Here is a 24,619-nt window from a genome sequence, read left to right as displayed (position 1 = left end):
GATAAAACAAAGTACCAGTCAAGTACTAGGAGGGGGGGAGGTCGATGAGATCAACTAACTCCCTCCCCTCAAAGTTGCTGGCCTTGTGCCTAAATCTGAAACCAACAACCAGAATGGACAATTTGCAACTGTTCTGGCAGACACATTAGCCAAATTGACTTCAGGTGTGGAAGCAAGGACTAGAACTGAAGGGCCTTAGAATCAACCTAGCTAAAACCAAAGTCCTAATAAGTAGGAAGGTAGAAAAATCGCAAACACCTTCAGGTAGATGGCCCTGCTCGATCTGTAGAAAAGGCTTAGGTAGAAACTCTATAAGATGCACCCAGTGCAAGCTATGTACACAAGAGGTGCAGCAATGTCAAAGGAAGGTTAACTAGGAAATTAAGTTAGTTTTTGTATGTAGCAGATGTTCAGGAGCTATAAACACTGTAAATGTGCAGAAAATAACTTCTGCCACATTCCAGGGAGAAAAACTAGAAGTGGTTGTTAGCTTCTGATATCTAGGTGACCTAGTTAGTAGTTGGGGAGGGTGCACTGAAAGTGTAGCTGCTAGAATAAGAATAGCCTGGGCAAAGTTCAGAGAGCTCTTACCTCTGCTGGTGACAAAGGGCCTCTCTCTCAGAGTAAAAGGCAGACTATACGACGCATGTGTACGAACAGCCATGCTTCATGGCAGTGAAACATGGGCCGTGACTGCTGAAGACATGCGTAGGCTCACAAGGAATGAAGCCAGTATGCTCCGATGGATGTGTAATGTCAGTGTGCATACTTGACAGAGTGTAAGTACTTTGAGAGAAAAGTTGGACCTAAGAAGCATCAGTTGTGGTGTGCAAGAGAGATGATTGCGGTGGTATGGTCATGTGGCGAGAATGGATGAGGATAGCTGTGTGAAAAAGTGCCACACCCTAGCAGTGGAGGGAACCTGTGGAAGAGGTAGACCCAGGAAGACCTGGGATGAGGTGGTGAGGCAAGACCTTCGAACATTGGGCCTCACCGAGGCGATGACTTTTGACCAAGACCTTTGGAAATATGCTGTGCGTGAGAAGACCCGGCAAGCCAAGTGAGACCTAAATCCAAGGCCTCTGCCAGGGGTGTAGCCAGCTCACTTATGCGTACCTTTCCTTCATTGGACACGAAACTCAGCTTGCGAAGACCTGTTGGGGCAAGCGAAATCACGATAGCACCTGTGCCCAGCGTCGCCTTTCTGGCACTTGTGCCCGCAGCATGTGTAAGGACTTTCGAGTGAGATCGTTGCCAGTGCCCCTGGACTGGCTCTTGTGCTGGTGGCACATAAAATACACCATTTTGAGCATGGCCATTGCCAGTACCGCCTGACTGGCCTTCGTGCCGGTGACACGTAAAAGCACCCACTACACTCTCGGAGTGGTTGGCATTAGGAAGGGCATCCAGCTGTAGAATGATGATGATGATGAGGAGGATGCCATGCGTTTGCACCTTCACTGGATACAGTTATGCGTTGGTAAATGATAAGGGCATCTCAGCATTGAAAAGCTGCCTCAAAAGCCTCTGTCTCACCCATGTGGCATGGAAAAGCGGACATTAACATGATGATGAGGATGATGATGATTGACTTAAAAAGCCATGAAATAAATTTATTTAACAAAAATCACTTCATAAAATTGTTGATGAGAGGAGCACTGAAGCGTTCATTGTGATTATTGAAGAACAGGTTTTGCTCAAAGCGCCATTGTTTGGTTAGACTCTGAAGACAGTTTAGAATAACTTCACATTAAGTGAGCCAAACATTTTTTTTTTATATTTAATTAAAATGTCACTCTTTAGTTTTATATTTAATTAAAATGTCACTCTTTAGTTTTAATGATTCTGCAATGAGAAGTCAAATAAGATTGAAATACATCGAGGTTTATCGCTACCAAACTACCATTTTTAAATAAACAAATTTGGGAGAAAATGGGGGAGGGGGAGGGGGACGGGCGGAAGTCTTTCCAAAATGTCTGCGCTGTAACAGCTGCCCTTAGCCGGTTCTGCAAAAAACGAAGATCAGACTTCACCGCAAGAGATTTGAACTCAGAACATCAACGGATACTACTAAATATTGAAAGCTATTTCTCCTGCGTTTAACCGGTTCAGCCAATTCGACACGTCATCCACGTGATTATCCTCCCCCCCCCCATCATGGCTGGCAACCTTTCTTTATTCTCTATTGATGCTCATTGTCATCTGGCAGACTCGCAGTTTACTAATGTAAGAACATTGTGATATCTGTAATATTTTAGGGAAGGATTATATATTTACAGATAGATTTCCTGATTTATAACCTAAAGATAGGAAAGAGTTTTTTTTTTTGTGCCGGTAACTTTAACGATTGCTTTGTCGCAGATCACTTTCCATAAGTTTTTACTTTTCTTTCCATTCGGCAACAGTCTATGGAAAATAAATCCCAGTAATATACTGAGGTCTGTTTAATAAGCGATTCTACCTTCTCGTACCAAGATTTATTTGATTTCATTTTGCTTTGTTAAAATATTCCGCTCTTAGACATAACTTTCCACGCATTGAAGTTGACAATGAATTCACGACCGGCCAAACTGAGTTCGTTGTTCTTCTCCCCATCTCACTATTATTTTACTGCATGCTTTAAATACTTCTAAATATCGACGAGGAATAAAACAGAGACACTCTATTGTAGAAATATTCAGGCAATACTATCTGTTATAACCTTTTTTATTCTTCTAAACCGGGTCATAATTTTATAATATTATTATTTCAGCTTACACCGCTTCCTTTTAATAAGTCATTCCACCTTTGATTCTCCTGGTTTTTAACCCCTAGTGAACCCTGTACTACATTTTTTTAAATGGTGTGTGTGACTTAAATGATAAATAACATTTTCCCCACACACAAGTCGAGCGGCACTTACACAGCTGGTTTCCTATTCTGTATAATTATATTGTTGTTTAGCCCTAGGTCGTTGATGATCGAATAGACTTATGATCAAAACTATTTCAGTCGGGATCATCTCATCTTTTTGTATATTCATGGCTACGTTGTCCAAACCATTTTAAAGTAAATATTGCGTGATTTGAGAGAAATTTAGCTGCTATTTCTAGCAAATCGTGCGATCACGTAAGGTTTGTGACACAGTCATTCCAACCTACATAGTGTATTAACCGTAATTGCTTTGCTGACTGGAAAGTCAATGGAACCTTTGGAAACCATAATATACCTGATTGTCATTGAAGGCCGTGCTTCGGTACAGTCTTAAATATGACAACTAAAACAAACTAAAGAATTTTAAAATGTTCAGATTTAAGATGCAGGAATTACAATGGCTGTTGGAAAGGAATAAAAATTATAAATTGAAATAAAGAAAAACCACAAAAGCTTGCAATTTTGAGTGTTATCCAGACAAATCTCCCTCACATCACACAGCCTACCGTCTTGAGAAGTGAAAGACTTTCGTTAATATAGTCTTTTATACTATAGATTTGAAAACAAGACAGGACGGTCATGACTGGAACGTCTGATCATATGTTTGCTCAGTCATATTAAAGTGAGAAGCCAGCTTGTTGAGTAAAAGATCTACATGTTGATATGTACACCTTTATCTACCTATGCACCTATTTCATTAAAGGTAGAGGTGTGCATATACCTGTGTTCATATGTGAAAAGATCAGTGAAAGAACCTACACACATCCAGGTAATTAAAGGTAGACGTACGTGTATTTATGTTCATTTATGCAGGAACATTCAGATATATTTTGATACCAGCTGCACAATGCCGTTGCCATTTGAGCGAGGTCATTGCCAGTGCCGCTGGACTGGCTCCCATGCAGGTGGCACGTAAAAAAGCCCATTTTGAGCACGGCTGTTGCCAGTACCGTGTGACTGGCACTCGTGCCGGTGGCACGTAAATGCACCCATTACACTCTCGGAGTGGTTGGCATTAGGAAGGGCATCCAGCTGTAGAAACTCTGCCAGATCAGATTGGAGCCTGGTGCTGCCATCCAGTGTGGTGTGCTATTTATGATAGTTTTCTAATGATACTGTTATCACACTCTGAATTTATTAATTAATAAAATCTACTTTTATTATTGCAGGACATTGAATCCGTTATAGAAAGGGCATTAAAGGTTTGTTGATAATCAATCTCTTACAATTTTGCATTTAAAGTGACAGATGTGTGTCTCAGAGACTTCATAAAACCATAGCACAATACTGGTTTCAGCAGCAGTCATGGCTGATAGGATTAACGTACCTCCTGGTTTAACACAACCTTCATGCCTTTGGATACTACGAATGTTACAAATGTTATATGATCTCTCATGGCCATTTTATATTATCAAAACTCGATAATATGAAAGCGAACCAAAAGGGCATTTAAGTGGGTCTGTTTCTAATGTTCTCTTAGTGTATATTGCTCCAGTACTTCTCCCACACTCAAAGCCTGTCTTTCTGTGATTCCACTATGCCTCATGTGTATCCATTGCTTACACCAGGCACAGTATTTTGAGTTAATATTTACTCCTTTTCTGAGTATTGAGTAAGGCCATCTGACGAAACTTCAGTCCTGTCTTCATTCCTACCTACTAATACCTTAATCATTATTAAGTTTACCTTGCATCCTATAGATTCTAGGTTTTTGCCTGGAATTTCTTCCCAAATTCCATTAGAGACTCAGCTATAAGCGTTTCCATAGACAGCTGGTCTTAAGCACTTCTGTAATGACCTATGAGATTATAATGAATAGAAGAGGGCTGAGGACTGTACCTTGCTGGTCTCCTATCTTCACATTAAATCCATCACTGACCTCATTGTTGGCTCTTATTTACAGCATCTTTGCATGATATACAAACACACACACACATTAATTACTCAGTTGATTTTATTATCAGCAACGTCGTAGAAACTCCAGATTAACTGGCCATTCTGCTATGGTATTGAGTAACTTTTCTTTTTGATATAATCAAGTGTGTGTTCATCATCATCATCGTTTAGCATCCGCTTTCCATGCTAGCATGGGTTGGACATACACTGCTTCTTTTTCCTTCTCTCTTTTCACTCTTCTTGTTAGTCAGAGGTAGAGCATGTGGACCTAACTCATATGTGGTTTTTATTTTCTGGATCAGTTTTCTTTTTGCCTCCTTTTCTCTTCCCAGGACTTTCCTTTTGTGTCTGATGAAAGACTTTTTCCGAAACATTATAACCTTTGCTCTATAACTTTTTTTCCTTCCTTGAGTGTCTTCTTTAATATTAACAGAAATGTTCCTTGTACTTTTGTTGCTTTTTGTTATTTGTATTTGCTTTGGTCTATCTGTGTGTGTGCATATGTAATATAATTGTATTAACTTTTCTACCTGTAGGCAGGGGTGAAATCTGCTCTATGTGTGGCCATTGGACATTCAGACTTTGAGAAAATAATATCTTTAAATAAAAGGTGAGTTAAAAACTTGCGTGGTTCATATAAAATACTGGGTGTTTCTCTGGTGTTCTTGCTACTTAATACTGAGATGATTTTCATCTTCTACTGCATCTTATATAGTACATGGATGGCTACAGCAGAAGTGTTAAGGTCAATTTTTTCCCTAGTGAAGTGATGGGTGTAAAGAGAATGATAGAAAGAGCCATGCTTCAAATATGTAAAAACCTCTTGTTTTAACTAGTTTAGGGAAAATAATGAAAAACAAAAACAAAAAAAAAACACCAAAACATTTTACTACTTTGGTCTCTTTTCAGATTTCCAGATTTCATTGTTCCTTGTCTTGGAGTACATCCAGTTCAGGTAGGAATATTTGAATAATTTCACTTCACATCTAAAATGTTGGTTATTTTTATTTTAATGGTTTAGTTATTAAAATGCATCATGACAACAGCCATGATACATTTTAAGGCCTTTGTTACTGGTGAAAGGGATAGAGGGAGGACATTAGAGACAACAGAGTGAACTCTACCAAAGGAACTCAAAGGCCATGGTTGGGTTAAACCATGATAATGGATCAAGTCCACTACCCAACAACAGGAATGGTCCTAATGTCAGGCTTCCACACAGTTTCTGTCTATCAAATTTCATCACAAAGTATTGGTCAACCTAAGGCTGTAGTAGAGGTACCTAAGCTATTTTATAGATAACTTAAGGTTTGAAACTGAAATCACATGGTCCTAAAACCAAATTCTCTACCACACAACCACGTCTGTGCCTAAAGTTAACCAAGATGAAATTAATTCCAAAACTAACATCTTTTCAAAACCTGCCAGAATCTCTTAAAGATTTTATTTCTTTCATCTTTTGTCTTTTGCTTGTTTCAATCATTAGACTGGCCATGCTGGAACACTGCCTTGAAGAATTTTTAGTCGAATGAATTTGCACCCTGTACTTATTTTTGATATAAGGCTAGTACTTATTCTACCGGTCCCTTTTGCTGAACCGCTAAGTTACAGGGATGTAAACATACCAACACCAGTTGTCAAATGGTAGTTGGAGACAAGCACAAAGACACACACACACACACATATGACGGGCTTCTTTCAATTTCCATCTACCAAATCCACTCACAAGACTTTGGTCAGCCAGAAGCTATATTTGAAAACACTTGCCCAAGGTGCCACCGACACCAGAACCATTTTTTCGGGAAGCAGACATGTGCCTCTTTCCAATATTTTGAGGCTGATTTGAATGGATAAAAACTTTTTCCTGGCTTTGACTGGTAACTTTGCTAGAACACCTTCAACATATTCCTCTAGAATTAGATAAACGGAGGCAGTGGAAATTAATTGTCCTTGAGACGAATTGAAACGTTTTAAATAGGATATGAACTCAGAAGTCTGTATGTAGTTTAGTGTTTTATTTATTTCTTGTGTTACGACCAACAATTATATCTAACCAAGATGTCATGGAGAAAGCTTTTATTATTTTCAGGAGGAAGAAGATGGAACCAGTAAATGTGTGATGGATGAGGTAGGATATTTCTCATGTCTTCTTTATATTCTTTGATTTGGTTTTGATTATATTTTGAGGGACCTTCTGTCTAAACTGTGACATCTGCATTGTTTCCTGGAACGTGAACAAGTCTGCATGCATTGTTTGATGTGGTGTTCCAGTTCAATTCTGTTATGGATTTGTAGTCCTGGGTCAAGCCGGGACCAGAACTGAGTGTTTTGCATTTAGAATGTTTTTAGGTAGTTGCAGCTCTTTACCAGTGAGGCAATGTGGGCTCTTGAACTTCCATATTAGAATTCTACAAAGGCCTAGTGGTGGGGAAGAGTGACAAAATCCTCAGAGAAATACTTAATGTTGCTGACAGCCAGATTGGCTGTTCTGTTTGGAAGACTTTGTGCAATTTCCAGAAATTGCTGGCCCAGCAGTGTCAATGGTGAGGTATTGCTAGTTGAAGGCAAACTTTGTAGACAGGGAAAACCTGTCAGCCTGGCCTGTCTGAAATACAATGGAATCCTGCTGGTCTCATTTATTCAGTGTCCAAACATGTGGACAGGGATTTTGCTGTGTATCAGATGCAACAGCCTATTGGCTGAGTCCCAGTTTTTCTCTGCCTGGTGCTCCATTGAAAGAGATTGTGTGATGGGTGAAGACACTTTCCTCTTTGGCCATGGCCTCATTGACCTTCACAAGTTCCATCTGGAGAAGAAGGTGAGAGTGGAGAGGGTGGGTCTGCCCTCCAGGGAAATTGCTGATGCTGAAAGTGATGAGTATGGCTCATGTGAATAGGTCTCCTCTCATCATGCACCTGTAGGGAAATGACCTCTGGGACAACTCCATGCTAATATTATACATTGTCTTTAGATTCGTTTTCTATTTCTCTCGTTTATTCCATGTCAGTTTAAATTCCTCCAAACATGTCAGTGTTATGCTTCTTCATTTCTTGCCCTTGAGCCCAATAAAACAGATCCTCGTTATGATTATAATTGGAGGCTCTGAGCTGGCAAAATTGTTAGCCTGCTGGACAAAATGCTAAGCAGCATTTCTTTATGATCTGAGTTCAATCCCTACCAAGGCCAAATTTCATCCCTTCAGAGTTGATAAAATAAGTATTTGTTAAGTGCTGGAGTTGATGTAATCAACTTACTTCCCTCGTCCGAAATTGCTGGCCTTGTGCTAAAATTTGAAATCGCCGCTGATTTACCTTTCATCCTCTAGGGGTTGATAAAATAAGTACCAGTTAAGTTCTAGGCTCAATGAAATCTATTAGCCCCCCCCCACTCTTGACCAAATTTCAAGCCTTATACCTATGGTAGAGGGGGGGTTAGGGTTTCTTATTGTATTTTGTATCTCTTTGAGCCCTTGTGGCTAAGAAAGAAAAGAGTGTTGCAGTCATCGTCGTAGTAATAGTGGTGGCAGCATCAGTCGTATAGTGGGAGCTTTATTTTCATCCTCATCACCTACAATTCTACTGTTATATTTATTACAGGACTTGAAAGATGCCATTCCACTTATTGAAAAATATCACGACAAGATTGCTGCCATTGGAGAGGTGAGGATTTGAACCGAGGTTTATATATTGTGTATAGGTATAACAACCCCGACAGAAACACTTGTATTTATATTTATATTGATGACTGCCATACCATACTTGTATTATTTAAAGCGAGGGTGATGTATGTTAGCGTTGTGCGGACGCCCCCAGACGAGAAGTGGGCTAGTCCACTACGAATAAATAGTGGATGGATACAGCCAGTAAGCGTCGATCGGCCGGCTGAACCAGGTTGACTGCAAAGGTATGCTGGTCAAACCTGCAATACAACAGTTAGGGACAGTTGGGTAGCGATGGCACAAGTAGTAGTAGTAGTAGTAGTGGAAGTAAGGTGTGGTTGATGGTGGTGTTGGTATCTATATGTTAGTTACATGGCATGGAGATACTGCCAGCCAATATGGAGGTCTTCAGACAAAATTGTGTGAGCAGAGTACATTACAAAACTTACAACCTGCGGCTGATACACAGCGTTGACTGTGTGAGAGACTTCTTACCTGCTGCAGATGGTCACTATTACAAAGATTAAATACTACAAAACTTCACTACTACAGATGTTCACTGGTACAAATATTCACAGATGTTTACAATCATAGATGTTCACTATTACAGACAGTCAGAACTAGTTTGTCTCTTAATTTATTTTAATTTGCAGGTTGGCTTGGATTTTACTCCTCGTTTCTGTAAATCAAAGGAAGATAAAGAGACACAGAGACAAATTCTTGCTTCACAGGTAAATATGCTCTCCTAATGCTATTCTTCCTCTTCTCAGACTCTTGCTATATATGTGTACATGCATCATCATCATCATTTAACATCAGTTTTCCATGTTGGCATGGGTTGGACGGTTTGACTGGGGTCTGGGAAGCCAGGAAGCTGCCCCAGGCTCCAGTCTGATCTGGCAATGTTTCTACAGCTGGATGCCCTTCCTAATACCAACGACTCCGAGGGGGTAGTAGGTGCTTTTTACGTGCCATTGGCACAGGGGCCAGGGGAGGCTGGCAACGACCACAGTCTGTTGGTGCTTTCTATGTGCCACCAGCACAGAAGCCAGTCAAGGAAGTGCAGGTACCAGCCACGTTTGGATGGTGCACGGGTATCACAACTACAATTTCCATTTGATTTTCATTTTGATGTACTTGACTCAATAGGTCTCCTCAAGCACAGCGTGTCGCCCTACGTTCCAAGGTACTTTTGAGTGGGCTGGTGTAGGTTACAGCTGTGAACTCACTTTATTTGCCGGGTCTTCTCAGTCACAGCATATATATATATATTATATCATCATCATCGTCATTGTTTAACTCACTCTCTCCATGCTGGCAGCGGTTACACATGCAGATATATATTTTGTATAATTAATATCCCATATACGTATTTCAGTGTGTTAGTCTTAATTGTTATCTTTCTCTTTCTAGGTTGAAATTGCTAAGAAATACAATCTGCCATTGTAAGTAAGATGAAATTAATTATTTCTTTGTAAAACAAAATACAATAACATTTTATACATTTTACTGACTGACACCATGTCATGAAAGTTGCTTGCTTTGTTTGTATAGTTAGAAGAAGACTGCACCTGACTGACTCAACTTCAATATATATATATGTGTATGTGTGTGTTTATATATATATATATGTAAATGCACCCATACTGGCACTGCCTAAAAGCACCTAGTACACTCTGTAAAGTGGTTGGCATAAGGATGGGCATCCAGCTGTAGAAACTGGTTTCAGTCCTTTAAGATGACCTCTTCAAACTGGAATAAAAGGAAAAGGAAAATTGAAAAAAATGGACATGCACCCATGCATATTAAAACATATTAATTAAACATTTTGAAACATTACATGTATGTAATATAGATAACATCATCAAATAACCAATGCGTATGTGTGTGTGTGATGTAGAGAACATCATCAAATTACCAATATCAATAGATTTGGCAAGGTTCAATGAATTTCTATGATTTATCCTCCATTTTATTACAAACTATTGAAAAATATTTCATTAAATTAATGTTTTGATTCCCCAGAAATGTGCATTCTCGGTCAGCTGGTCGACCTACCATCAACCTTTTGAAGGAACTTGGTAAATATATCTTCATTTTCCAATATACTTTTGACATCTTCACAAAGGTAGAGGTACTTTTTCACCTTTGGCCCTGTCCGGAAAGTTTTTGTGTTGATGATGGTGACTAAAACTATAAGATATTATAAAGGCTTCGTCTAAGAGGTTTAGACTTCACCTGTTAACAGAGTGTGTGTGTGTGTGAGTGTGCTTGAATAGAGAGAGAAAGAGAATATAAAACATTTTAAAAAGTATTTTTGTTATATTTTAATTCCAGGAGCTGAAAATGTCCTTCTTCATGCATTTGATGGACGCCCTTCCATTGCGATGGAAGGGGTTAAAGCTGGTTTTTATTTCTCAATTCCGCCGTCGATCGTCAGAAGTGAACAGGTATTGTGAAACCTGGACATGTTTTTCTTTCAAACTTTCTTGCTTTTACATCGAAATGGAATCTTAAATTTATAAGGAAGGTGTTACAGGAAGTTGTCATCTTCATGCTGTTTCCAAAGTTATTGGTGAAACAATTCCACCTGAGAATTGACAAACCAATCAGACATTATGGTATTTCATCATCATCATCGTTTAACGTCCGCCTTCCATGCTAGCATGGGTTGGACGATTTGACTGAGGACTGGTGAAACCGGATGGCAACACCAGGCTCCAGTCTGATTTAACACTTTTCATTGTTACCTGTCTTTCCTTGAGGTAGAAGTTGGTACTGAATATGACTTGGGTAACCATTAATACTTAGCATTGCTTGGGCTAACATTTGGTACCTGAGATCATCTGGGCTAACAGTTTATACTTGACACTACTTGGGCCAACAGGGCAACTTTCAAATATATCATGTAGCAGTCTCATGGCCAGGGTCACTTCTCTGTACACAAATGGGGATACAGGATCACTTCCCTGCTTACTCTTTTGACTAGAGGGACAGTTTTGTACACATCCCCTCCCCTGCCCATTCCCCAGACACATTTAACGTTTTTTAGCTGTTTAGATGTCTCATTGTCACATTAATTATCGGTGATAGTAATGAAGCTGTTAAATGAAATAAAAGTAAATTAAATCACAATGTTGGCTCAGATCAAGAATATATAGCCATGACCATCCCTTCTTTTATACAGCTGCACTGTTTCTAACCTTACTTATCCAGTGCATTCTTTTTGGTGTGATCTGGGGGAGATCTAGCTGCTATTTCTGGTCTGAATAACAAGGTAGAGATTCCGGTTTTAAATATTGATATCAATAAATTGACAAAATTCATAATTGTTTTCCTTTTTTCTGTTCTGTCATTTCACCAAGAAGGAGAAATTAGTGAAACAATTACCTTTGGACTGTTTACTTCTCGAGTCGGATTCACCAGCCCTTGCACCTGAAAAACAGGTCAGTTGAAAGATTTCAAGATATTTTTGGTCTGTTTTAACTTTGTTTTCCTTTTAATTGCTGTTTTCAATTTGGTTTGTTGTTGCTGTTGTTGTCACTATTGCCTCTGCCCCTTGCACAGACTTAGATGAATTGTAGAGACCTGTTAGAGTGAACATATGACAAGGCAACAGCTAAGTGAGCATAGAAGTGTAACTTCAGGGTCTTGCACCCCAGATGTTGTGTAGGGTGGCAGTCTGATGAGTTGTGTGGAGTCCAGCATATCAGTGTGGATATATGAGGTGCCTCTCCGAGAGAGAGAGAGAGAGAGAGAGAAAATAACATATACAACTCATTTATTATGGTCATATAATAAACAGAAGTTCATATATGAAATTGATCTGTTTTCTACTGCAATTATTGCATGTTTTTTCTCTTATAACAATATTATATAATTGTCATTATTGTATTAATAAATAAAATAACACATACAACTCACTTTTTATTGTCATATAATAAACAAACAGAAGTGCAGGTATGAAATTGATCTTTTTTCTACTTCAATTATTACATATTTTTCTCTTATAAAAACACACACATACAGGAGGAGTTAATTATATATATAATAATACTTTGAATGTGGCTCCCAAGAAATAGTAAAAGTAATTACCTGATCAACGACAGGTATTACTGCTAGTATATATATATATATATATATATATATATATATATATATATATATATATACCTTACTTGTATTATTATTATTCTCTTTTATCTGTATTATTTATTTTCCAGATGAGAAATGAACCTCAAAATATCCAAATATCTGCTGAATATATTGCTAGAATCAAAGGAACTGATGTTAGCCATGTCTGTGATATAACAACCCAAAATGCCTTTAAATTATTCCCAAGACTAAAAAATTTTCTAAAAAACTTGTAAACAATGTGTGATATAAATAAATAATTAAATTATGTGATTGTCTGAACTAATTTATTACAATTAATGATATTCAATTTTCATTTATTAGTTATCATTAATTGGTTTACCGGCAAGGCCATGCTGAAACATTGCTGGTTAAGCAGTTTGTTCTGGAACCATGATGATGATGAAGATATATACATAGAATACAATGGATCTCTGGACAGTTTACATCTACTTCACTTAGAAACAAAAGTCCCCTGTGATATTTGAGGAGGAAACTACAGACTTGTATCAGAGAGAGCAGCTGGAAGTCCTTGTCAGGCAGCTTGCTGAGTGCCACAGACCAAATCTGTGGCTGGTGCCAAGTCCCAACCGGACCCAGGTTGAGGTGGAAGTGGAACAGTGTTGTAGACAAGGCCATGAGAACAAAGAAACAGGACTGTGAAAATGGTGGTAGCAGTGAACTATAACAGGTAGCTAAAATGGAGGCTAGAAGACAGGTATACTCAGCCAGGAGAGAAGCAGAAAGGAAGAAGTTTGCCAGTGTTCTGCGATGAGAAGACCAGAAGCTTGAAGTGTTTTGGATTGCATGAGAGTGTGTCATAGAAAATTGTGATGTCATAAGAGAGAAGTGTGTTCACACGGATGATGGCTTACTTGCCGTTAGTGATTCTGCAAAGTGGGAGGATGCTTGGAAGTGCCACTAGGAAAGGTTGCTGAATGTAGAGAATGCACAAGAGGAGAGCCTGCTTAATGTGGACACTCAACAGAGGGGTAGGCTATTCGAATAAAGCTTGGTAGATGAATAAATTAAGGATATAAAGATGGGGAAAGCCTCTGGCCCATCATATCTGGTGAGTGGGATAGGACCTGGTCACCCCTATAGTTAATCAAGTTGTCCACAAGGGAGTCATATCCAACGATTGGTGTAACAGCAATTCCTGGGACCACACCTGCAAAGTGTAAAGGTCTAAAATTAAGATAAACCGATTCCGGAAAAAAGTGGCTTGTGGCGGATTTGGAGTTCAGATTTGTTGAATGCACTCGAAAAAAAATATTTCACACCGAGGTATGAACAGGTCCTTTTACGAAATATTTACCTTTGTTATTTCCAGAAAGGCCAACGTTTGAAAGTCCAGTTCATTTATTCCATTTTTATCTTTTCTTGTTTCTTTCTAAACATTTTCGTTTCTTTTGCTTTCTCTGTGGCCACTCGGATTGCTAGAAATAACAGCCAAAATGGTGGTGGGCTGAGGGCAGGTTTATCGAGTGAACAAAGTGATATGCCACAGAAATGCATTGAACCAAATTTGTTCAAATTTATCTTTCCTAATTTCGCTTTTGGCGACAGGGAGGGGTGGGAGGTGAAAAGGAAAGTCTTCAGCTTTTGCATTTCAAATTTTAAAAATTATTTTACTCTGAAGCTTCTATCTTTTATACGTGTAGCAAGAGTTGAAAAAGTGGGTATTCCTTCGATATGACTCGACAACTGTCAGTTGAAATGAATGGGTTGTACGTATGTGCGTGCTTGTTCTTGTGTCTGTTCTGGTTTTATGTGTTATGTGTTGCGGTTGAAGAAAAATTTATGGATTTTACATACACACACGAAGCAGATAAGAACAAACATGCAAAGCTTTTTTACTTCAAGTTTAAAATGCGACATTGCTGGCATAATTTCGTTATATCTATATTCCACAACACGTAAAAACAGAACAGGCACACACACAAACAAGCACAAGTACGGACACACACACAGAGGAACAAGCACTCACTCACGTACACCCCATTAGCTTTCTTGACAGTTGACAAGACACAAAGCACATACTTTTCACAGAAATAGCCAAATTAAAGTGTTTCGATTTTGTTGAGTCATATCGAAAAGCGTAATTATTTTGATGAAAAACGAAACTATATGATGTCTGTTCGTCTACCACCACCGCTTGACAACATGTGTTGTTCTGTTTATGCCCCCCCGTAACTTAGTGGATCTATTAAGAGACCGATAAAATAAATACCCAACTTAAAAAGAAATCTGAGGTTTGATTTGTTAGACGGAAAACTTTTAGGCGGTTCCCCAGAATGACTGAAACAAAAGATTTTTACTTCTCGATTTTAAATAACAAAATGCATAAGAATAAAATAGATTATAAACTTATTACAAAAAAAAAAATGCTCAATAACATTAAGATTATTATTATTTTTATAATATAACGTTGAACATTTTTAAAAAAATGTTATTCGTAAATGCCATTAAAATACAATAATTTTTATGTGAATCCTCATAGATTTTGTCTACTCTTCTCCCCTTTAACATTTTCCATTCCTAAGGATTGTTTATCAGACTATGTTCTTTGATGTATTACAGTAGATTAAGTTTTTTTATTTAGCCATAGGTCAGTCCTGATCGTGTAAACCTGTGATCAAAAATCTTTCAGTTATGACCATCTCTTTAAAACAATTGAGTGAGCTTTGAGGGTGATTTATCTTTTATTTACAGCAGGTCAAGTGACCTCATAAAGGCTCCTTTGTCAGACACTACCACACTTGTATTTAAGAGGTAAAACTCTCTCCACTCGTCTTTCGACAGCCCATAAAACAGTGACCGACTGATTACAAAGCTCCCTTCTCTGTGGCAGATTTGGCACTCTTCCCATATTTGGTGAGAACTGAACTAACACTAGAGTGACTTCCCTTTTCAATGCGCACCGGTCTCGATAGATGGCAGGACTATCGAAACACGTGCTTCCGGTGTCAATTCTTGTCAATTAACAAATTCTTTGTCCCGTCGTCTTTAATTAATTAATTACTCAGGTAAAAACAGGTAAGACAATGTCACTCACCTTCTCTTATTCACCCACTTCTCTTCAAACGCTTTCATGTTGTCACTACAACTGCAATTGTTACTTCATCTCTCCATTAACCTGTATTTAATTCGCCAACCTTCACTAATTAACCATATTTAATTAATATACACTAATTATGCTTTATTATTGTTACTCTGTTATAATTAGAGGTGTTAATTATTCCATGTCGTTCACAGATAGGGGCAAATGGCACAGTTTCCTCGCCAACAAAAAAGCCGACCTTCCCTCTTATGTCAAAGAACATTCTGTCTTGTTCTAAACACGAAAAAATTCCCTTCTGTCCAGTAATTCTGCCTCATTTTCCGTCTCCCTTGCTTTACTATCAGAAGTCTTTCATTAAATAGCATTTCCACACTCTGTCCGCTGCAGTTAATACTCTACTGCTATTATTTACTCGACTGTATGACAACAGCTGGCCTGGAATATATTCTTACAAAAGGTGAAATAGCCCAACAGGCATAGGAAACAAAAGAGAGATAAAATGTTGATTTAATTCTGTAAATACATGACTGAGCCTTTACTTGCATTTGCCCTGACCAATACCAGTTAGTATCTGAAACTTTTGACCAGAGTTACCGGGTGCCAGTCTATGAGACTGGGAATCATAAAAGAACCAAATCATCATCATCATCGTTTAACGTCCGCTTTCCATGCTGGCATGGGTTCACACAATATAAAGACTACCGAGTGGTCGTTCTCCGACTGTAATTCTGCATAAAAACATCACAAGCTGCTTTTTTTTTTATTAAAAAAGAAACAAAGCTTGTTAGTTAAAAACTAACTTTAATTAGGTATTTAAATGTTCGTTTCAAGTCCCATTTCCCCATATTTTCGGTAGGTCTACATTGTCCTAGAACTCCGTCCACTTATCTCTGCTATTCTGTGAAGTTCCAGTTTTCTCAGAAGCATTTCACGAACGATTTCTATTAAAATTTCCACTCTTTACATGTTTTCATATTCTTATAATATTGTAATCCGAGAGATTAGAATTACGATCAATAATTACTGCTTCTAATTAGTCTTACAGTCGAAACAACCGTTTAACTTGTCTTATCACTGAATGAAACATTTTAATCTTAAATAAAACACATTAGTTACCTGTAACAAAGGTAGAATGGCTACTTTTTGATTGCCTCAGTTGACGATATGGTGCACACGAATTGAGTGTCTAACTGAAGAAGAAACCTCCAGTAACTGTAATGTTTGATTATAAAAGTTAATTTCTCTAATCTACTGGATTGTTGGACTTGATGTAAAGAAGATTCAATGGAAAATGCTGGAAGGATTTTCTGTTCTTTCTTCAGGTTCAGAGAAGATTTGAACTCGGCACTGCAAGCTAGCAAAAATCTTCAGTTACCTCCTTCCTCGCTCTCAAGGGAGAACTGTGTTTTGCATGCTACATTTTACAGCTAAGTGAACTGTCTACGGTAAGAACTTGTCTCCCCTTTGTTCATTCTTTCCCTTCATATACCGTATATTGGAGAAAGACTGGTGTGTTGTATCACCTGGTCATTGCATCACCATTCAGTCTCTTTTACTCAAAAAAAAACAGCTTTCTTTTAAATGTATATTATTGAAATGATGAATTAGGTACAGAGCTTCACTATCATATTAATTCTTGACAGGAACCAATTCTATTGATGAAGTCATCTGCCACTAAATCTATATGTAGTCTAAATTTGCAGAACTATCTCACCCATGGGAAATTTAATCTAAAGAAACAACTTGGCAGAATCATTCAATCAAAGCCATCATTCACATGTTTAATTTATAGTTTGGTTGGAAAACATTTTGATTTTCATTTTGCTCTTGTTATAATCTTGCCAAAGTTTTTTAATTTGTGTTTCAGCAATGTTTAATGTCTTTGTATGTATTTTTTAATAAACCTGTTTTCTCCATCTGAAAGATTGTAACTATTATTGGTAAAGATGATTAATTTGAAAGCTGTTTTCCATGTAGGCATGGTTTGGATAGTTTGATAGAATCTGACAAACTTCAATGTCTGTTGTGGCATGGTTTCTATGGCTGGATGCACTTCCTAATGCCAAACACTCTACAGAGTGTACTGGGTGATTTTTTTTCATGCCACTGGTACTAGTGTGGTTTCCAAGTAAGTTGCAAGACAGGAAAATAAAAGGAAAAGCCCCCTTGACTAAGTGGGGGGGGGATTATTTGAGAGGGGGAGGTAGTCTGTTCTATATGTTAATAATATTGTAACATCTATGTTATTTATCTAGTCTCCATATTCTAATTGAGCATGTTGGTAGAGCACAGACGAGATTTTCTCCTCCTTGAGCTCCCGCCAGTGTCCACCTATCTATTCACTTACACAACATGCTATCTCCCCACTGTATGTGATTAACCTGTTTCTACAGCACACTGTATACTTGTAGACTGTTGTTTTAATCTTACAGTTTACCTGTGGGTTCATTCTACACACCATACAGTTACTATCCGTACATGGGGTCCTTTCAGATGAATATGTTCTATAGATCAGGGATTTTATGAGATCTTATTATAAAGAATGTTTCAATGAAAACTTTTCAAAATTTCTTTTCAGAATGACAACAGCAATTATGGACAATTCTAAATTTTTTGTCTATGATGGCCCACGTAAAGATGTCAACTACCCTATTGAGGTTTTATATTGTGGAGGTAAACTTATTACAATTGTTTTTGCATTAAATTAGTGATTCTTTGTAGAGATTGTCTCCCAAATGATTCCCCGTAGAGTTTCTCTCTCAGGGAGTCATCAATCCTGGGATCCTGTTTTAATTTCTGATTGCACTGAATTCCTTTTACTTATGATACTTGTTTGTTTTAGCCATCATGGTTAAGGCCAAGCTGGAGCGCTATGAATCTATTGTTTTTGTGGAAGAAATCATAATTTTACTTGCATTTTGTAATCTTCCTGAACAATATGCTACACTGAGTGGTGTTTGCTAAATATAACAGTGGTCAGTGGTTCACTTAAGTGGTCAGTGATGATCAACTCCAAAAATATTTTGACAGTTTATCCAAATGTGAAATTTCTATCCATCTTACTAATACTGAGTTAACTAATTGATGTGTATTTATATTTACACACACACACACACACGTAGCTCCCTCTCTCCTACCTATTGTATTGATTACATTACCCTGGATGAATAGAGACAACATTGAACAGTGAGGATCCCTCTTTTGTTGGGTACAGGGCAATATTATTAGAATGGATGTTGCAGAAAAATGATTGGTTAATGAACAGCAACATCAAAGGTCAAGAAGTCCTCGTCTTGTTGGCAGCTTTCCTCATACTGATGCCACGATAAAATACATTAATGTACATTGTGTAAAGTGGTTGGTGTTTGGGAGAGCCTCCAGTTATAGGAATCACGTACCTACCAACCCAATCAAGAACTCTGCTCAATCTCAGTCAACTTTACCATCCTGCCAAATTTGAGACCTTCCAAAATTAGTATTAAAAAAAAGACAACCTATATAAACAATGACACGAATATCTTCATTGAAACCACCCTAAATATGTTGATTATGGGAACACCTCTGATATTATTATTAGGAAATCTTTTGTAATGCACTTTCTTACAACTAGAACAATGACAGTGGTTTTGTTTCCCTTTTATTAATCAAGATAAAATAAGTAAATTGTGATTCATTATGTTTTATGCCTGCTATAAAATGTTAAAATCATTTCTACTTCATCTGTGAATATTTTTTTTTCTTCTTTGCAGAATGTACAATGCCGGTGGAGGTAAGTCAGATTAATGGCTTGTAGTGTTCATGTTTTCTGAAGTATTGTGATTCAACATCATTGAACATTTGTTTTCCCTGCTGGCAGAGGCTGGATGGTTTGACTGGAGGAACTGATAAGGCTAGGGGGCCTGCCCCACACTCCATAGTCAATTCTAGCATGGTTTCTATGACCAGATGCAAACCATTCCATAGAGTGTACTGGGTGCTTTTAACCTGGCACCAACACGAGTGCTTTGTATGTGGAACCAGCACTAGTACTGCTGTTGCAGACAGGTCTTCACGAGTATGTTAAGGTACCAGATACCTCAGTCCTCTGTCTTTGTAAGTCTTGAGATTGGGCTTCAATACTTCTTGCGTGTCTCTCTTCCACAAATTCCATCCACTTTAAGTGATCAGAGCTTCTGTATGCAACTGTTTGCAATCCATATGCAGTAGAGCAATGTCCATTCCTTTATCTATTTTGTCAATTGACGGCCCTGTCTGTTGAATGTGAGTTTTTAATTGCTTAAGATTCTAACAATTTTGGTTTGGTTTCTTGCAGTATTGTGAATACTATCCAAATTATGAAAGATGTAAAGTTTGGCTTGAAAAAAACATGCCTGATCAATTCAAAAAACTCATGGCTGGCAAAGGTGAGTTTTCATGTGAAGGATTGTTATCTTCATTTCATTGTTTTCATTCAAAGTTTGTTAAATCTTCATTTTGAGGGAGGATTATGTTTGAATTCATAATTGTTTCATTAGAAATTCTGTGATTTCCTAAAAGAAGTTCAGCTGTTTGGAAGCCAAATTCTTTGTCAATGTCACAACTTCAACAAACTCTGACAAACTGTTCTGCAGCTGAAGTTTGGTTTGTACTTTTGCTGCACTCGTCAGGTGAAAATGAATTTTGATTATTAAAAATTCTTTTTGAAGTTCCTCTACGGTTAAAAAGATATTTTAAATTTCTTTTGAAAGATCTGATGGATTTTATTAAGTATTTCTAAATGTTATGTTTCGTAAGAAAACAAATTTGTTAGAGAGAGAAAATCAGGTGTAGTGTCGGCTATGTTACCTGTACGATATCTTTGTGTTTTAAGCTTGGTCATCTTTACTTAAACGTTTTTTAAAAAATTTTCTACACAATTGTAACAAAGTCTTGCCATGACTTCATAACTATTTCATCTTGGTGGCATGGTTCGTATGCACATTAGAGTTATTAGGTTGGGGGTAGTTAAAGGGGAAATGGCTGGATTTTGGATTGTAAAAGGTGCTACATTCACTTGCAAAATTTTGTCTTTCTTTATTAACCCCTCTTTCATCTGTCTTTACAATTATTCTCATTATTATTGCAATACTTTAATTCTTGCTTTATTTATTGTTCAGGAGATGAAAATTTAGGTTCGGAAGAAACTGAAGAGAAGAAGAAACGACAGACCCGGGGTGGTAGGGGTGTGATAAAGGCTAAAAAGAAAACTGAACCACAAGGTCTGAAGCTGTCCACGGCTACGAGAGGCAAGAAGAAACGAGTAACAGTTGTTGCTGGACTTGCTACTTATGGTATGTACTGTGTTTAAGTCGATTAGGGTCAAATTGAATGTTACAATCAATAAATCGATTCACAGTTGAATTTAGTCTCACTAAATTTTACATTGCATGTTGCAATAAAGGTATCTCAAACTGCTTAAATGTGACATCTGTCATGTTGTAATAGATGTAGATAGGTAGTGTAACACTGTGGTATCTCGTATCACAATAGAACCACTAAATATGTCTCTTTACACATTCACAACTGATTATTTTAGAGTTCTTTGTCCACTTCGTTTGTACTGACTTATTAGATTAAAAACAGAATCCAAAAACACTGGTGGTTTGTGTTGGTAAGACTTATATTTGTTTAGAAAAACCAACAGAAAGAGTACAGGGGAAGTATCTGAAATATATTCCATTCCTCTGTCACTCTCACTAGCATAGTTCACATGGCTGTAAATGGGTACCACAAAGAAGTACAACTTCTTATAAACACTGTATGTGATTAAATGACAGTGCCGAGTACAAATCCTGCCATTGCTATATCATTTCTAAAATGAATCCTATCAAGTTAATATAGTTATGAATACATCTAACGATCAATTACGAACTGGATAAAACAATCACTAATTGTTTTATTTGCATAAGAGATTGAAAATGAGAAATATCAGCTCATCTTTTTGAGGAATATGTTTGTACTATCTTTTGATGAAACCAAAAGTATATTGTTTTGTTTCTCAGTATATTTTAGCATCTCTTTGTCTTCACATAGCTCCACTAACCACATGGCAACTATAGTTCCCCATGTGGCTCCACTGATTGCATGGCAGCTGCAGCTCTCAATTAGAAACTCTCATCTCTTCATTCCAGTGACAATCACTGGTTCCAGATAGTTGGTTGATGCCATGCTGCTTCAAAAAAACCCAATGCTTTTGATGTAGACAGCTGTATTTCTTTTTTGATTATATCCACAGACATTGATCTGAAAGAAGCCAGTAAATACTTTGCCACAAAGTTTTCTTGTGGTTCATCAGTGACTGCCGATGAGATTGTTATCCAGGGAGATGTAAAAGATGAATTGTTTGATATCATCCCAGAAAAGTGGCCTCAGGTAAGTGACTTTGTCTGGGTGGAATTATAAACCGCATCATGAGATGCTTGTTTTTCCAGGCTCTTATAGGATGGTTGATTCTCACCACTTGTCATGGTCCTTCCACATGTCTTATCCAAACTCATGCTAGCATGGAAAGCGGACGTTAAACGAACGATGATGAATATCAATGGTTTTTCCTTTTTTTTTTCTTTTTACAATGGTTAATGTCTCTTTACTCTTCCTACCACCAACCACTTTACAATGAAGGGTCTTTGGCTCTTCATCATCAATGTATCACTGGTTGCGTAGATGACCTCAGCCACTTGTCATTTCCTTGACAAGACTGAGGGACACAGCCTCTGCCACTATTTTAATATTTGCCTTGTCTTCCTTGCTCTGGTGTGTATGGTTTCCCAAGCCCTGTCGGTTGCCATTCCTTCTGAACCTTTAAATCTCCTTCCTGAGGGGCAATATTCTCTGGTCAGTCTTCACCACTTCATTCCTTGTCTTCCGAGGTTTCCTTTTCCAACAAATTCTAACCTCTTTGAGCAGCTTGCACTTAATATATATTCATCATTGTTTTAACATCCACTTTTCCATGCTTGCATGGGCAGGATGGAATTTGCTGAGACAACTTTTCTATGGATAAATGCCTTTATTTGTTTCCAAGCATGGTAGTATTTCCTTCATTACCAGACATGTTTTCAGGGAAGAATGGAAACAAATAAGATGGCTTGTGTGAAGCTGACATTCCTTGAAAACTATTGTACAATGTCAGAACAGACACACACATACATATACGCACAATATACAACAGGCTTCTTGAAGTTTCCATCTATCAAGTCCACTCACAAGGTTTTGGTTATGCTGGGGCAAAAGTAGAAGACACTTGCCTATAGTGCCTTGCAGTGGGACTGCATCTGAAAGCTCATGGTTGGAAAGCAAACTTGTGTGTGTATTCACTATAGAAGCAGGAAATTTGAAGATACAAAACAAAGTGCTGATGACTCATGAAGCAGGAGTGATGATGCACAGGACTGGAGGAAGTTATCCACTTGTTATTAGAATGGCAGTTGAGGCTGGGATGTCTAATATCTACATTTTATCTCTCTCCCACTGTTGTCTTTTTTTCTATTTATTGTGTATGGAACGGTATTTGATCTTTCTGTAGTCAATCCCTCCATCCACCATCACCTTTCTTCCATTGTGACATTTTGTGTTACAAGCATCCCTTTAGAATGATCAATCAATATTCACCAATTGATCTTTCATGAACAACAAACGCCATATTCTGTTGCAGTCTGCCATTGTCTCTTCTTATAGATTCTATTTTTAGCACCATTTTGCAAGGTTGTGTCTTTATCCCAAATATTTTTCATAATGTGATTAAGGCATTTCTTGTCCTTAACATTATTTGTGTTTGGAGATTGAGATAACAAGCTGAGCCATGGTCTGTCTTGTTAAGTATTTGGTTTTAAGGGTAACCATCAAAGACCCCCATCTTTGGCACGAATGGATACCACCAGATTGATTGTATCCTGGTAAAGTCTGTTTCTTCTTATCGTTGCATTATATCAGTTACATCTGTGGTCTACAAACGACAATTTCACTACATTTCTACCGTGGACTAATGAAAGTTGTTTTTTGTCCCCTGGGGGTGCTGTATTGGTGTTTAATAGACTGACATTAAGAGTTGGCCAACTGTGACTCACAATTTAAATTAAATTGGTCCAAAAGAATAGCCTTAAGCAACAGATTTAAAGAGCTTCATATGGGATGGGATTGAATAAATGAGCAGACCTGGTGTTGTTTTAGTCCTTGGTCAGCCCTGTTTGAGGAGATATCATCAGAATCATGTATGCTATGTTTTGTTTTTATATTTTGTTTATTATTATTATTATTATTTTTTCTTCTGTTAGATTGATGAAGACAATATTGACGATCTTGGAGAACAGAAGAAGTGACATTTGTTTCCAGATTCATCCATGCCAGCGCCATGAGGTATCACTTGCTGAACTTTGAGCTGCTCTCTCTCTTTCTCTCTCCCTCCACCCGGCAGCGTTTGCCATTTTGTTGCCAAAATGTGATTCTTCTTGCATTATCACAGATTTCAAATTGAAAAATACTATATCAAATGCAAGAAAAAATATAAGTATATATATATCTCAATATATATATCTATAAAGAAACGTCCAAACTGAGTTTGATTTATTGTTATTAGTGAGGAGGGGGGGGCAGTGGATTGAACAGAATTATTGGAGCAGCTGACAAAATGCTATGCAGTATTTTTTCTGGCTCTTTATGTTCCAAGTTCAAATTCTGCTGAGGCCAACTTTACCTTTCTTCTTTTTGGGGTTGATGAAATAAAGTACCAATGAAGTACTTCGTTTGATACAATTGACCATTCTTTCCTCCAAAACATCTGTTGTTGTGTCTTTATTATTGAAGAGAAGACAGAATGGATTGAAGAATGCTGTCTCTGAAATTGAATTCTTTTCTTTGATGTTCCTGCTTTACTTTGTCCTTTTGGCTCAGGTTTTTTTTTCCCCCACTAGATTTACAGATCCTCTATTTTTACAGGG

The 24,619-nt window shown here is 37.7% G+C and overlaps 2 protein-coding genes and 1 long non-coding RNA gene across 9 annotated transcripts; 2 read left to right on the top strand and 1 right to left on the bottom strand.

Moving 5' to 3' along the window:
• The first annotated feature begins 1,918 nt into the window (after window positions 1-1,918).
• LOC106872874 (deoxyribonuclease TATDN3) lies at window positions 1,919-12,871 on the top strand. Of its 5 annotated transcripts, none has more exons than XM_014920017.3 (12): window positions 1,919-2,226; window positions 4,083-4,115; window positions 5,346-5,419; window positions 5,719-5,764; window positions 6,899-6,937; window positions 8,406-8,468; window positions 9,121-9,198; window positions 9,881-9,912; window positions 10,493-10,548; window positions 10,805-10,917; window positions 11,833-11,913; window positions 12,691-12,871. In XM_014920017.3, exons 1-12 carry the CDS (start codon window positions 2,158-2,160, stop codon window positions 12,835-12,837), a joined length of 831 nt encoding a protein of 276 aa, XP_014775503.2. In that variant the 5' UTR covers window positions 1,919-2,157; the 3' UTR covers window positions 12,838-12,871. The 5 variants fall into 5 exon arrangements, with proteins under 5 accessions (XP_014775503.2, XP_014775502.2, XP_014775500.2 ...); XM_014920016.3 differs by having other exon boundaries at window positions 1,925-3,682; window positions 11,836-11,913; XM_014920014.3 differs by having other exon boundaries at window positions 1,925-3,682.
• LOC149131274 (uncharacterized) lies at window positions 6,810-16,990 on the bottom strand. Its single transcript, XR_016238250.1, has 2 exons — window positions 16,782-16,990; window positions 6,810-10,219 (listed from the first exon to the last, which is right to left on the bottom strand). It is a non-coding gene; the product is annotated as an uncharacterized LOC149131274 (long non-coding RNA).
• LOC106872875 (density-regulated protein homolog) lies at window positions 13,870-24,456 on the top strand. 3 transcript variants are annotated; one of them, XM_089341214.1, is made up of 7 exons: window positions 13,870-13,888; window positions 18,244-18,338; window positions 19,415-19,434; window positions 19,978-20,068; window positions 20,801-20,974; window positions 21,919-22,055; window positions 23,957-24,238. In XM_089341214.1, the coding sequence occupies exons 2-7, from the start codon at window positions 18,245-18,247 to the stop codon at window positions 23,999-24,001; spliced, it is 561 nt and encodes a 186-aa protein (XP_089197340.1). In that variant the 5' UTR covers window positions 13,870-13,888; window position 18,244; the 3' UTR covers window positions 24,002-24,238. The 3 variants fall into 3 exon arrangements, with proteins under 3 accessions (XP_089197340.1, XP_014775507.1, XP_089197341.1); XM_014920021.3 differs by lacking the exon at window positions 13,870-13,888 and adding an exon at window positions 15,499-15,640 and having other exon boundaries at window positions 23,957-24,456; XM_089341215.1 differs by lacking the exon at window positions 13,870-13,888 and adding an exon at window positions 16,988-17,110 and having other exon boundaries at window positions 23,957-24,456.
• Window positions 24,457-24,619: the final 163 nt, after the last annotated feature.

Source organism: Octopus bimaculoides, chromosome 24 (genome assembly GCF_046866305.1).
Source record: "Octopus bimaculoides isolate indiv1 chromosome 24, ASM4686630v1, whole genome shotgun sequence".
NCBI lineage: Eukaryota > Metazoa > Mollusca > Cephalopoda > Octopoda > Octopodidae > Octopus > Octopus bimaculoides.
The sequence above is the reverse complement of the archived record's forward strand: the minus strand, read 5'-3'. Positions and strand labels throughout refer to the sequence as shown.

Excerpts from the sequence above, each read along its gene's own strand:
- LOC106872874 (XM_014920014.3), top strand. The coding sequence starts at position 3,569 with ATGTTGATATGTACACCTTTATCTACCTATGCACCTATTTCATTAAAG. Across the intron at positions 5,420-5,718 it reads ATAATATCTTTAAATAAAAG|ATTTCCAGATTTCATTGTTC; the intron begins GTGAGTTAAAAA and ends GTCTCTTTTCAG. Across the intron at positions 9,913-10,492 it reads AAGAAATACAATCTGCCATT|AAATGTGCATTCTCGGTCAG; the intron begins GTAAGTAAGATG and ends TTGATTCCCCAG.
- LOC106872875 (XM_014920021.3), top strand. The coding sequence starts at position 18,245 with ATGACAACAGCAATTATGGACAATTCTAAATTTTTTGTCTATGATGGC. Across the intron at positions 20,975-21,918 it reads TGCTGGACTTGCTACTTATG|ACATTGATCTGAAAGAAGCC; the intron begins GTATGTACTGTG and ends TTATATCCACAG. Across the intron at positions 22,056-23,956 it reads TCCCAGAAAAGTGGCCTCAG|ATTGATGAAGACAATATTGA; the intron begins GTAAGTGACTTT and ends TTCTTCTGTTAG.